The sequence below is a fragment of the Podarcis erhardii genome (assembly GCF_964252035.2).
Source record: "Podarcis erhardii genome assembly, chromosome: Z".
NCBI lineage: Eukaryota > Metazoa > Chordata > Lepidosauria > Squamata > Lacertidae > Podarcis > Podarcis erhardii.
In genome coordinates this window covers 29,936,631-29,949,182 of record NC_138504.1, presented here as the reverse complement: position 1 = coordinate 29,949,182, position 12,552 = coordinate 29,936,631, and the positions used below count along the sequence as shown (strand labels likewise).

Sequence of the window (12,552 nt, the reverse complement as noted above, 5' to 3'; positions counted from 1 at the left end):
GCTGAATGATTGCTTGGAATTTTTGACCCGCTGGGAAGACATCTTGTGCTTTGGGTCACTATGCAGAATATACACCAAAAGAATTTTTGAAAATAAGGGAAGGTTCCTTGATCAGCATCAACAGGGATAATATGGCCATGGTTTTCTAATTTGCTTTCTTTCCGCCGAATAACTATTGTGGTGATCAAATCCAAGCTGCTAATAGTATTTGTTTCAAAGTATACTTTTCAAATTTTGGTTTTCTCCAATAGTCTGCAGTTGTTGTAGCCAAGCTTTTCCCTTTGTTATATGGGAAGATAGGAATTCCGTTTCTTTCATCAAATTCCTTAAAATAAAAAAGAAGATTTTTATTAAAGTTTTTCACAATACAATAAGATAGCCGCTACTATAACTACAAGCAGAACAAGTAGAATATAGATTCCTCTCCCAAAGGCAATTATCAGCCCCCCCCCCCAACATATCAGTCCCTCCCATCTCTCACCTGGGATCCTTCCTTTCTCCTCCCAGCCACTCACCCTGGGAGGAGGGACAACACTTCCCTGCCTCCCACCCAGGGTCCTCCATGAACCATCCACCACCCACATGAATACTTAATTCCCTGGACCTTAACAAAGGCCCCAAGCATAGGATTCTAAAGAAAAAATAAAAAGAAGAAACAGAGAGAGAGAGAGAGAGAGAGAGAGAGGGAGAGGGAGAGGGAGAGGGAGAGAGGGAGGAAGGAAGGAAGGAAGGAAGGAAGGAAGGAAGGAAGGAAGGAAGGGGAGGGGAGGGGAAGGGAAGGGAAGGGAAGGGAAGGGAAGGGAAGATAAAAGATTGATAAAACGGGCTTCCAATTTTCCATTTGCCAATTACATTTAAAAGAAATAATCAGTCAGTCCATAACTTCCATCTTCTCCACTTTCTGTTAAACAGTATTTCTTTTAAGTCAAAGCCTCTCAGAATCATTCTTTTCTTTTCCCCCACCAAAGTCCAAGTTGGGTTCCCAGATTATTATTATTGGTAAATATCAACCAAGTTTTTTCTTTAATATTAACTTTACCTCCATTAATTCCCACCACCAGTTTCTCCTTTGTTCTTAGAGACAGGAAGCGGCTGTTACAAGTTTTCTGATTGTAAATTTTAATCAGCAGAGAAATCTCTGTAATTTGCATTTTTCTTGTCCCAGAAGTATTTAAGAAAGAGAGGATGCGGGTTTTCTTACCCACAGAGGGTTGTTACGTGGCGTTTGGGCACAGTGTCAGCTTCTCAGCTTGCTGTCTCATTCTGTCACCCATCCAAGCCCCCAGGTGCAGGAAGCAGAGAACAGCCTTGATCAAAGCATTTGAGGTTTCTCCTATTTGATCGCTCTTATCTCCCAAAATGATTTAATAGTCAGACCATCTGTCTTACTATCATCAATCACCGCATAGTTATCTTCTGTCAGCGGAACTGATAGAGAAGGTCAGCCCGCTATTCCTTCTCTCGGAAGTGCGGGGTGGTGGTGGGGGATATCACCAAATCAAATTCCAGTTTCTGTGAAGGCTTTGGGGTTTTTTGTGGGGTTTTTTGCAGTGTGTGTGTGTGATTATTTTACTCCCCGCCTCAAGTGCAATATGGTTGATGTGCTCACCCAAGAATATTCATTTTACAGTGGTGCCCCGCAAGACGAACGCCTCGCAAGACGGAAAACCCGCTAGACGAAAGGGTTTTCCGTTTTGGAGGCGCTTCGCAAAACGAATTTCCCTATGGGCTTGCTTCGCAAGACAAAATGTCTTGCGAGTTTTTCCGACTTATTTTTCCTCCCCCCCCCCTTTTTCTAAGCCGCTAAGCCGCTTATCAGCTGATCCGATAAGCCGCTAAAAGCCGCTAAACCGCTAATAGCGCTAAGCCGCTAAGCCGTCAATGGGCTTGCTTCGCAAGACGAAAAAACCGCTAGACGAAGAGAATCGCAGAACGGATTCTTTTCGTCTTGCGAGGCACCACTGTACTCATCTTTTCCACCATTTATTGCATTTCTATCCCAACGTTCCCTCCAAGGAGCTCAAGGTGGCATACACGGCTCTCCCCCATTTAATCTACCCCATTTAATCTGCACAACAACCCTGTGAGGTAGGTTAGGCTGAAAGGAGTGATTTGCCCCAAGGTCACCCAGTGAGCTTCATAGCTAATTGTGGGGAGCTGAACCCTGGATTCCCAGGTCTTAGTGCAACACTCTATGACTAGGACACCATAGATATAACATGTCTGTCTATAGTCTGTGTGTGTGTTTCAAGGGTCCATGCATATGCAGTGCCACAGAAATTGCTGGGTTGTTTTTAAACTGTTTTAAAAAAACAAAAACGCTCCATTTTGGTCTGTGAGTAATTTTCCAGAGGTGCTCTTTGAGGGTTATAACATATTTTAAAATAAGCAAACAGAAAGTGGGAAAGAACTGACCAGATGGGTTTGGCTTGAGTTGCTGTTGAGGCACGGTGGCGCTTCGTGACGTCTGGTTCTCAAAGGTTCTGTGCAACAACTCAGCAATGCTCAAAACCCTCCCATTCAGAATACAGGTTTATTCTCTAATCAAAAGATAAGGAAGTACATACGTACAAGAGAAGGAACATATAAGAGAAATAAGAGTGTATGGAGAATAGCACTTGCAGGGAAAATAACTCAAGATGTAGCATTATTGAAAGGGGAAAAGAAACCGGAAACTTTCTATGCCAGTTGGTGGCTATTCATTGCGTATGTATCCAGAATGCGTTGGCTGCATCAGTACAGATCTGACTTCCTGATTGCTTTCCCTTTGTTAAAGTTATGTTTGTGCGTGTCCTTTCTCCTTCAGGTTTCGGAGACTATAATGATTTGATGCATAAGATCCCTGTTGTAGAAATGGCAAAAATAGATACTAAACAAACACGAGTGATGATCATGCAATAGAATATAAAGGAGGCAGTGGGAGACTTTAGCATTTTTTCTTTGTATGGATATTATCGTGTCCATTTAATGTACATTAATGCAAAATCAATAAAAAGATTAGGAATGAGGAGAGAGAAGTAATGCTGGACCAAAGCACTTGGCTGATGAAATACTTTTCAGCCATAGCAGGCATCTCCTTGAAGCAAAATTATTTCTGCTCTTGGAGAGGCCTGTGATGTTTAGCTGGCTCGAATCAGTTACTTTAGTTGGTTTAAGAAGGGTTTGATCAATTAAAAGTGTGTCTGCAATGAACACCAGTTTACAAAAAAGATAAAACAATTAAATTAGCAATACAAAAAATCAACACCCATAATTTAGAATTTTCAGAAAGTTAAAATAACAATAGACTAACAACAGATTAAAACTTGTCAAGTTTTAATGTCAAGTTTCTAAGCAGTTGGGTAGGCCTATCTGAATAATAATGTTTAGCACGTGCCAAAAAGCACTGTGAAGGTGCCTGCCTGATGTCAATAGGCAGGGAGTTCCAAAGTGCAGGTGCTGCCATACTAAATTGTTTGAATTGTTGTCATCTGCTCTGGGACCTCTTGGTGGTGGTGGTGGTGATCATCATTATTAATGATGTTTTGGACTGCAATTCTCATCAGCCCCAGATAGGATAGCTGTGTTCCCATCACCAACCCCACCAACATAGGACTGTCCTGGCTGGGGGTGATGGGAACTGTAGTCCAAACCAGCTTGCAAACTCTCCAACTGGTCAGTGGGTGTGAGAACAGAGTCCTGGGCCTTTGACCTGACCCAGCTGGCTCTTCTTATGTTCTTATAATGTCCTGCATGCAGTTCCTTACCACTGCACTACAGCCCTTCCCCTGATTTGGGGAGACAGCAAAAGGGTGGTTGTTGCCCTCCCCCTGCTGTGCTTTTGGGATGACTGGGGGAAGGGGGAATCTGGGTTGCTGCTCTTGACGAAGGCTTGCTGGAGCTAGCAGGTGCTGTGATGCTTCTGGATGCTGAAGGAGCTTCACCACCTACACTCCCCCCACCCTTTTTTTCTTTTAGTTGAAGAAGAAGCAGGTTTATGTTGAGAAGGTGGAGAAAATGCAGCAGGCCTTGGTTCAGCTGCAGGCAGCCTGCGAGAAGCGCGAACAGCTGGAACACCGACTGCGGACACGGCTGGAGAGGGAACTCGAATCCCTCCGGATGCAGCAGGTAAGAGGATCTTAAGCAGAACTCCACCTTCCAACTGAGTATTGAAAGTGTTGGTGCTGCCCTTTAAAGCCCTAAACAGCCTTGGCCCAGTAAACCTGAAGGAGCGTCTCCACCTCCATCATTCAGCCCAGACACCAGCTCCGAGGGCCTTCTGGCAGTTCCCTCACTGCGAGAAGCAAAGTTACAGGGAACCAGGCAGAGGGCCTTCTCAGTAGTGGCGCCCGCCCTGTGGAACGCCCCCCCACCCACCCATCAGATGTCAAGGAAATAAACAACTATCTGACTTTCAGAGCACATCTGAAGGCAGCCCTGTTTAGGGAAGTTTTTAATGTTTGATCTTTTATCATGTTTTTAATATTCTGCTGGGAGCCACCTAGAGTGGCTGGGGCAACCCAGCCAAATGGGCAGGGTATAAATACTAGGAGGAGGAGGAGCTGGGCTTCTGGTTTTTAAAAAGCCCTAGTGAAACTTATTTAACTGACTGCTTTTTTGAAAGGAGGTGAACACACACAGGAACCTAACCCTAACACCACGTCAGCTGCTTTGTCCCTCTAGCTCAGTATTGTTTACACAGACTGGCAGCAGCTCTCCAGCATTTCAGGCAGGGAATCTTTCCCAGCCCTACCTGGAAATGGGATTAAACCCAGGACCTTCTGCATGTGGAGCAGACGCTGTGCCACTGGCCCTAGTTAGCGACTCAAGAGTGAGCGTTTGTTTTCTGTTAGGAGACACATCACAGGCGCCTTTCCTTCTGCTGCTTCCTGCACTGTTCATAAAGTGCCTCTGTTATGTAATGAATTTAGTGTGTGTCAAAGCAGAGCTTCCAGCTGAACAGTTGTCAGGTTGTCCCACTGCATGGTTTTCAGCCCATGGTGAGATGTGTGCATTTTTCTTACTAGGGGATAAAAACTGTTCTGTCCAAGTGACCCACAGAACGGCTTGGTCCCACAACTGATAATTAGCACACTTCAAACTTGCCAAGCAATCCAACATTTGGCTGACTTAGGTGAATCAGACTTTATTCTCCAGGAAGCCACAGAGTTAGCAAGTGTAATAATAATGTGATCAGTGGGACAGTCGCTCAGTGTCCCCAGTGTAGGCGCACCTACAATTTTATAGAACCTTTATTTTCAGTATTGACGGAGCTTGCAGGTGGAGAACACTTTTATTTTTGCATTTCTTTGGTACTTATAAATGGAATATTTGTATGAATCAATGCCTTGTTACCCCTTCTGAAGCTGCACTGTACAGGCTATGATGTCCTATGGTTTATCTTTATCTTTATCTTTATTTATAACCCACCTTTTCCCCAGACTGGAAAAGCCAGCTTACACGAATTAAAACAACTCTGATAAAATGCAGAAGGCTAAAAACATGAAAGATGATAGTTTAAAAATAATTAAACTGTAATACAATTAAAGCAATATAAAAACAGGTCTATTAATAAAAACAGCACAGTCAGTCCCCAAGAGACTGTCAGAATAAAACAGTTTTCACCTGCCAGTGGAAAGACAACAAGGAGGGAGCCAGTTTGCCTTCTCTAGGGAGGGAGTTCCAGAGTCTGGGAGCAGCCACCAATAAGGCCCTCTAGGTTTACATTTTCAATTCATTGTATTCTTTCCCTTTGTATTATGTTTGCACTTTTCAACTAATATTTATCCTGAAACAAAAAAATAATAATGTGTTCAGTGGGGATTTCTGATATGGCAGCAGCCTTCGTTCTAAGCAGCTTATTGGCTCGTTTCATCATCAGCGCCAGGGGACGTCTCAGCCGGCCAGTGTCTCTGAATACAATGCCACAGCACTTATGGAGCTCCTGCGGGAAAAAGAGGAGCGGATTCTTGCCCTGGAAGCAGACATGACTAAGTGGGAACAGAAGTACCTGGAAGAAAGCGTCATGAGGCAGTTTGCGTTGGATGCTGCAGCTACAGTTGCTGCCCAGAGGTAGGAAGCAGAGCTGAAAGTACAGAAACCGGGGGAGAGGAAATAGTATCTATAGAGCCCATGTCCCCACAGTGTTTTTATTTATTCATTTCATTTCATTCATGGAGTATGGCTCCATAGACTGATGTGCAAGTAAGGTGTGTCTGTTTCAAGGGCCGAAGCATATTCTGATGGAAGCCACTGAGGTCACCTGAGCCTCAGACGACAGCAAAGGATGCAGAAGCTGTGTACCCACTCCTTTAGAAGAGAGTGTTGTTTTCCTCTGCTTTTAAAAATGTTTTTAATTTTTTTTGCCCCTTTTGTTCTTATTTACTTTAATTCACTGTTCTATTCTTAGTAAAACTTATTTAAAAAGAAGAAAGTAAGAAAAAGAAAAAAGAGCGGTCAACCTCCAGGATCTCATTATTATGAACCTGGCTTCTAATAAAAGTTTGTGTGCTTTTTCATACAACCACAAGGGCTAGAATTTATAAATTTCTCAATAAAACTCAGTCCGGCAGCCACCCAAACCTTGCGTTGTGTGGCAACATGGGATTCTTTCGACACAGGAGTTTGGCTAGCATTTGGATGAGGTTGAGGTCCACTGGTTACACGCAGGAGCTCCGCTGCAATGGGTTCTGTTGGGTAGGGATCCTGCTAACACGCTGCCCAGCTACTAGTCCTGCTTGTTTTTCAGGGACACCACTGTCATCAGCCACTCGCCCAATGCCAGTTATGACACCTCTCTTGAAGCCCGCATCCAGAAGGAAGAGGAGGAAATCCTGATGGCTAACAGGAGATGCCTAGACATGGAGGGAAGGTAAACTGCAGCTTGATCATTTTTCTTGTGCTGTTCTTTCATATCAGTTTTTAAATACATAATTAATTAGGATAGGAAACGTTTCTTCTCTTCACACACCCACACCCTTTTTCCTGGAGTCAAAACTGATATGCTGCACAATCCATAGGATTGCAGAAAACCCTTTTTGTGGGAATGATACTTAACACAAGCAGGCTTAGTAGTACAACACCAGAGGAAGAGATTCTGGCTAGCCAGAATCCCAGGATTGGATAACTTGGTCCATGGAAGAGGAGCGTAACTTCTTTGACATGTGTGCACATACCCAACTCCCCTCCCTCCCATAAAGTTTCTATACTAAATTGTAAAAACAAACAAATCTCAAACCAGTTTACAAAAAGAACAAAAAACAATAAGATTGTCAGTTAAAAACAGGTGTTCAAACCATTTAAAAACACAATTAAAATAAATGATAAGCCAGTTTAAATCACATTTTAGCATTCTGCATATCTGGATAGGCTTACCTAAACAAAAATCTTTTAGCAGGTGCTGAAAAAAATACAAAAATGCACCCGCCTGATGTCAAGAGGCAGGGAGTTCCAAAGTGTGAGTTTTTACAAATGTGGAACAAATGCTATGTTGCAACTATAACAGTGTAAAAGCTAGATTTTTCTTGGTTCCTCCTTCCATGTAAACATCTTTTGTGTCCAGCATCAAATTGAATTGCTTTGAACCACTTCTGAACACTGCCCAGCAAGTCTCCTCTTGGAATGTGATTTTTTTAGTATTAAAAAATGCTTCATTTTCAAGAACCTTTATCTTTTCTCTGGCTCTTCTTTCTCTTGCCCCTGATTAGAAACCCTATTGAGCTTCAGACATGTCTTGCCAATTATATTTATACCAGCGTTAATTAAATTCAGCCACCTTCACATTATGTATAAATTTGTAACATGTGAAATTTAAGCGTTAGTTGATGAATGCTTATATTAATTTAAAATGATAATCTGATTATTCCTGTTCCTATTTGTTCTCTCATCTGTTTATTTATCTCTTATCTTTTTGGCTTATTAATAATCAGTTCTTTAACATACAATTGTTGTTTTAATATTCCTTTTTCCTAGGAATTAAGTGATTGGTTGTTGTTGTTTTACGATTTTCATACACATATTAATAAACTGATATTTTGTAGTTATTTATCTCTGTGGATTAATAAAGGACATTGAGAGTAGTTAACATACCATTTCAGGATCAAGAACGTTTATGTTATTTGGAAAGGGGGATTGAATTTCTGTTTCCACATTGGTTAGATTTTTCTTGTTTGTAGTGATAAAATTGTAACTTTTATATTTACAAAACAATAAAAATTATTTAAAGAAAAGTCTTGCCAACCTGGTGCCCTCCTGATGGTTTCTTGGACCTCAAGTCCCATCAACACCAGGACAAATTATCTGGGGTCTTCTTGAGTGTAGCAGGACATCCCTCAGCTCAATTGCGAGAGCCCATGCGCTGTCAAGCATCCTATTGACAGATCCATGAACTCTGCCCAGTTTTCTTAATATTTGGGAAGAGGGATGCAGTCAGAAAAAGCCCCAGGATCACTGATACATTGATGACTGTCCTTTTGCCCTGTCCTAGGATCAAGACACTCCATGCTCAAATCATTGAGAAGGATGCCATGATTAAGGTGCTCCAGCAGCGGTCCAGGAAAGAGGCCAGCAAGACTGACCAGCTGTCTTCCATGAGGCCAGCGAAATCCCTGATGTCCATCTCCAACACTGGCTCAGGCTTGCTCTCCCATTCTTCAACACTGAGCAGCACACCCATTCTGGAAGATAAGAGAGAGGACAAGAGCTGGAAGGGCAGCTTAGGTGATTTACACATGTGTTTGTGTGTATGTGTGTTTTCACATATCATACATGGGCTCTGAGCAGTCCAGTTGACCAAAGATCAAATCCTGCCTTGGAGGACTGGCCCTATCCATAGGTAGAATTTAATTTTGACATCGGGGGCATGTGTTTTTAGAACTTGTCCCCATGGAAGTGACGGAGAGTCAACTCAAACTGCCATCTTGATATGATGATGTCACCACCACCACCCCTTGATTTATCACTGTATTCAACCAATCACTGGAATTTTCTCTCTCTGGTGCCAATATGTTGACACCAGGCTCAAATACTACACACCTGCGGCAGGGGGTGGGGTGGACACATCTTCCTGCTTTGGGCAGTGAGGAACACGACAGCCATCAGTGAAACACATACACAGCAGCACAAACGCATCTTTTCCCACTCTGTACCTCTGGCTGTGCCATTATAATCACTTGCCTAAGGTTGTACTGTTGGAAGTGTGTGTTTGTGTTGTGACCCTCTGGAATGCATACTTTAGTAAGGCTTTTGGCTCTTTTTTATTATTAAAAAACTCTACATTGCCTTAACAGACTGGGTGCTGTGGGATGCTCCCAGGGAGCAGAATATAAGACGAAGCTGGCAAAATGCATCTGGTGTGCAACTGCCTTGTCCTTTTTCTCCCCTTCAGGTGTTCTGCTGGGAACAGAATGCCGCTCCGAATCCATTCCTTCCACTCCTTCGCCCATCCTCCCCTCCCCTCCGCTGCTGTTTGCGCACTCCAAGACTGGCAGCCGAGACTGTAGCACTCAGACGGACCGGGGAAGTGAGCAAAGCAAGGTCTCCGCCTCCTCTTCCTCCTCTGCCTTGCCTCCTGTGCAGGGGAGGCTCCCTGCTATGAATCTGACCTACACTTCGGACAAAGCAGGTAATGAGGACTTTCCCCTTGGCTGAGCCAGGACTTAAGAATAATGAACAACAATAATTTAAAAGCTTTCAGTGAGTTAAAGTGACATTCTGCCCAGGGGCCATACTGGCTGGGGATGATGGGAGTTGCCGTCTAAAATATTTGGAGGGCATCAGGTTGGGGAACAGCTGATCTCACCAATTAAATCTCTTAAAGATTGCGGCCCTAGATGGAAGGCATTTTGCTAAATGGAAACAAGAGCTGGAAAAGTATATAGTTGTCAGTTGGCTACCACCCCTAGAAACTTACCGTCACACACCCACCGCCACCTTTTAAACTTATTTCCTTTTCTTGCTTTATAGATACACCAGTTTTCCATTCCAACACTCTAGAAAGGAAGAACCCAGCTCAGAATTTGGGGCAGGACCTCAACGATGCGGAAATGGTGGAGTATCTCATCTGAAGAAATCGAAAGCTGAAGCAGACTAGCAAGAAGTGTCTCCGTACCCCTCCCCCTGTGAAATCTTTTTTTTTTTTAAGCAGATCATAGTAAAGGAAGCCAGAGCTTTCTGCTGTTTTGTATATATATATATTTTCTCAAAGGTATGGGCAGGTTAACTTATATTTTGTTCCAAAATTATTAAAGTAGTTCTGGTGTTTTTTTTAAAGAAGGTTCTTTCCCATACCTTCTTTCTGTTTCTTTAAAAATACTGGATCTGATAGCATCTGGATAAAAATTAAATCAAGCTCCTAAATGCACTAAATTTTTGAAATGTCAGTATTTTTTTTGTTATTAAAAACAACAACCCTGTGTTGTAAGGAAAGTAAGGACCTTATTTAGACGTTGACGTCCATAATGCCTTTTTACAAAGCCTGTTACTTCCCAGGTTTCTCTTTTTGCCAGATGATTACATGGTGCTGTCACTTTTGAGTGTCGTTTAAGTGTCCCAAATATTCAGGGGTCCCTGAGAACCATTGTACGTATGGGACGCCAAAGGGTGGGACGATATTTTTTCACGTTCCTTGCCCTCCTTATGAGAGTGTCAGTTTTCACAGAACATTCCAGGACTAGAAAAAAATAAGTTGATTTCCACAATGTGCCTGCACTCGTTTTTTTGTTTTTTAAAAAATACATCTTATTGTTCATATCATTCTGTCCTTTTGTTAGATACCCCAAGATGTAAGGGGAGTTTTCGGTTTATCTCATATATGTCAAAGGGCTTCCTACCGTTGCAGCAGGATGAGGAATAATGCATCCCATTCAGGATTTCAGTGAACAAGCTGTGAGCCTTTTCTCCATGTTGTTCTGCTGTTCTGTTCCGTTTAAACTGCAGCCATTCAGCTGGCTTGACTGGAGTTACTGCTAAACTAAGCAAGTGGCAGGGTGTGTCACCAGACAGAAACTTGATTTTCTGTGTGGCCATGCTGGGGAGTTTTCCCTAAACCATATTTTTGCCTCTTCCACATGCCTTCTTCGACTATAATCGATTCATTCCAGAAGTTAGCAGCTTTTTCTCTTAAAATAATTGTATATTTTGATGTAAGAATGTAGTGCCTTACTCAAGATAATAGTTACACTGGGGTCCTTTTCTAAATAAAGTAAAGCAACCCTGCAGGTTGAAAACCTTGTATTTTCCTGGAAACTCTCATTAATCTTCTGCACGAATTTAGAATTTATAATAGATTCATACCTAAGGTTTCAGGTTTTCATACCCATACATATAGACACACACCTGTAACTTGCATTATTTTGTTTCTTGGGAGCTGACATAAATATTGCAGCACTAGGTAGCAAACTTTGCAGGGATCGATTTCAAACATGCATTTAAAAGTTTGAAAAATGAATGTGTTTCTGTCGTACGTGTTTTTAACAACTGCCAGCACAGATCCCAAAGTTACGTATATTAGAGAAATGAGCAAAAGTGGAGGAGTAACTAGATTATGTCATTCAGAGGCAACAGAAGGAACCCTTGAACAAAATGTAAACTGTGAGTTAAGTTGGAAGTTGACACTACTTAGAAGAAGTTATGCTGCGCAACGCTCCTTCTTCTGCTTCTCTTTTCCTCTGTGAAATTTATTGGTACTGGACATGAGGCAAGACAATATAAAACTGATAACCTTTGTGCTTGAACCAAACGTTAGACTAAGAGTTTTAACACAAACTCGGGTAATAGAAGCTATGCTGTAGATGAGTCTTCCCCAGCTGGGAACACCACATCTCCCATCTTCCCCAGCCTTCATGGCCAGTGGGGAGGGGGGACAGTAGTAGTTCTAAACATCTTGAAGGCACCAGTGGGGAAGACTATGTGTAGATTGTATAGAGGAAGGCTTTGTAGTTTTTCTTACGTGTTGCAGGGGGGTTGGACTAGATGACCCTTACGGTCACGTCCAAGCCTGTGATTCTGAAAGCAAACCAACAGGTATTGCATTCCCCCCAACCCTGTCGCAACACTCCAGGGGTCTTTCCTGCAACTTCTTCCCACTGGGAACAGACCCATTAGACCAGATGATTCAGGAACTGGTTGTAGGGGTGATGCCAACATCTTGTGTCTCCAGTCTGTTGGAAGGAGGGAATTTGCAGAGCTCTGAACATGTTGAATGTCTTCGCTTGGTGCCTCTCTCTCTATATATATTTCTTCTCCTGCACCAGTATAGGAACGTGTGTATTATTATTTTTTATGTCTAGACTGTAAACCTCATGACAAAGTGTACCTGTACTGTATTTATGGAGAAAATAAAATTGTTTCTGCAAATATGTTTGCTTCAGACTGTTTTTATCGCTTCTACTTTTTCAGTATCCACATCAGTGTTTAGATGGTGGAAACACAGTGGTACCTCTGGTTACATACTTAATTCATTCTGGAGGTCCGTTCTTAACCTGAAACTGTTCTTAACCTGAAGCACCACTTTAGCTAATGGAGCCTTCCGCTGCTGCTGCCGCCACACGATTTCTGTTCTCATCCTAAAGCAAA

At 42.6% G+C, this 12,552-nt stretch overlaps 1 protein-coding gene across 4 annotated transcripts in view; it reads left to right on the top strand.

Moving 5' to 3' along the window:
- Window positions 1-12,335, top strand: part of AMOT (angiomotin) — a 67,730-nt gene extending 55,395 nt beyond the window's left edge. For all 4 annotated transcript variants that reach the window (XM_081846979.1, XM_081846978.1, XM_081846977.1 and 1 more), the window contains 6 exons: window positions 3,958-4,107; window positions 5,861-6,051; window positions 6,728-6,850; window positions 8,465-8,697; window positions 9,365-9,601; window positions 9,943-12,335. In XM_081846979.1, coding sequence (XP_081703105.1) covers window positions 3,958-4,107; window positions 5,861-6,051; window positions 6,728-6,850; window positions 8,465-8,697; window positions 9,365-9,601; window positions 9,943-10,043 — 1,035 coding nt within the window. In that variant the 3' untranslated portion in view covers window positions 10,044-12,335. The remainder of the gene's footprint in view (window positions 1-3,957; window positions 4,108-5,860; window positions 6,052-6,727; window positions 6,851-8,464; window positions 8,698-9,364; window positions 9,602-9,942) is intronic.
- Window positions 12,336-12,552: the final 217 nt, after the last annotated feature.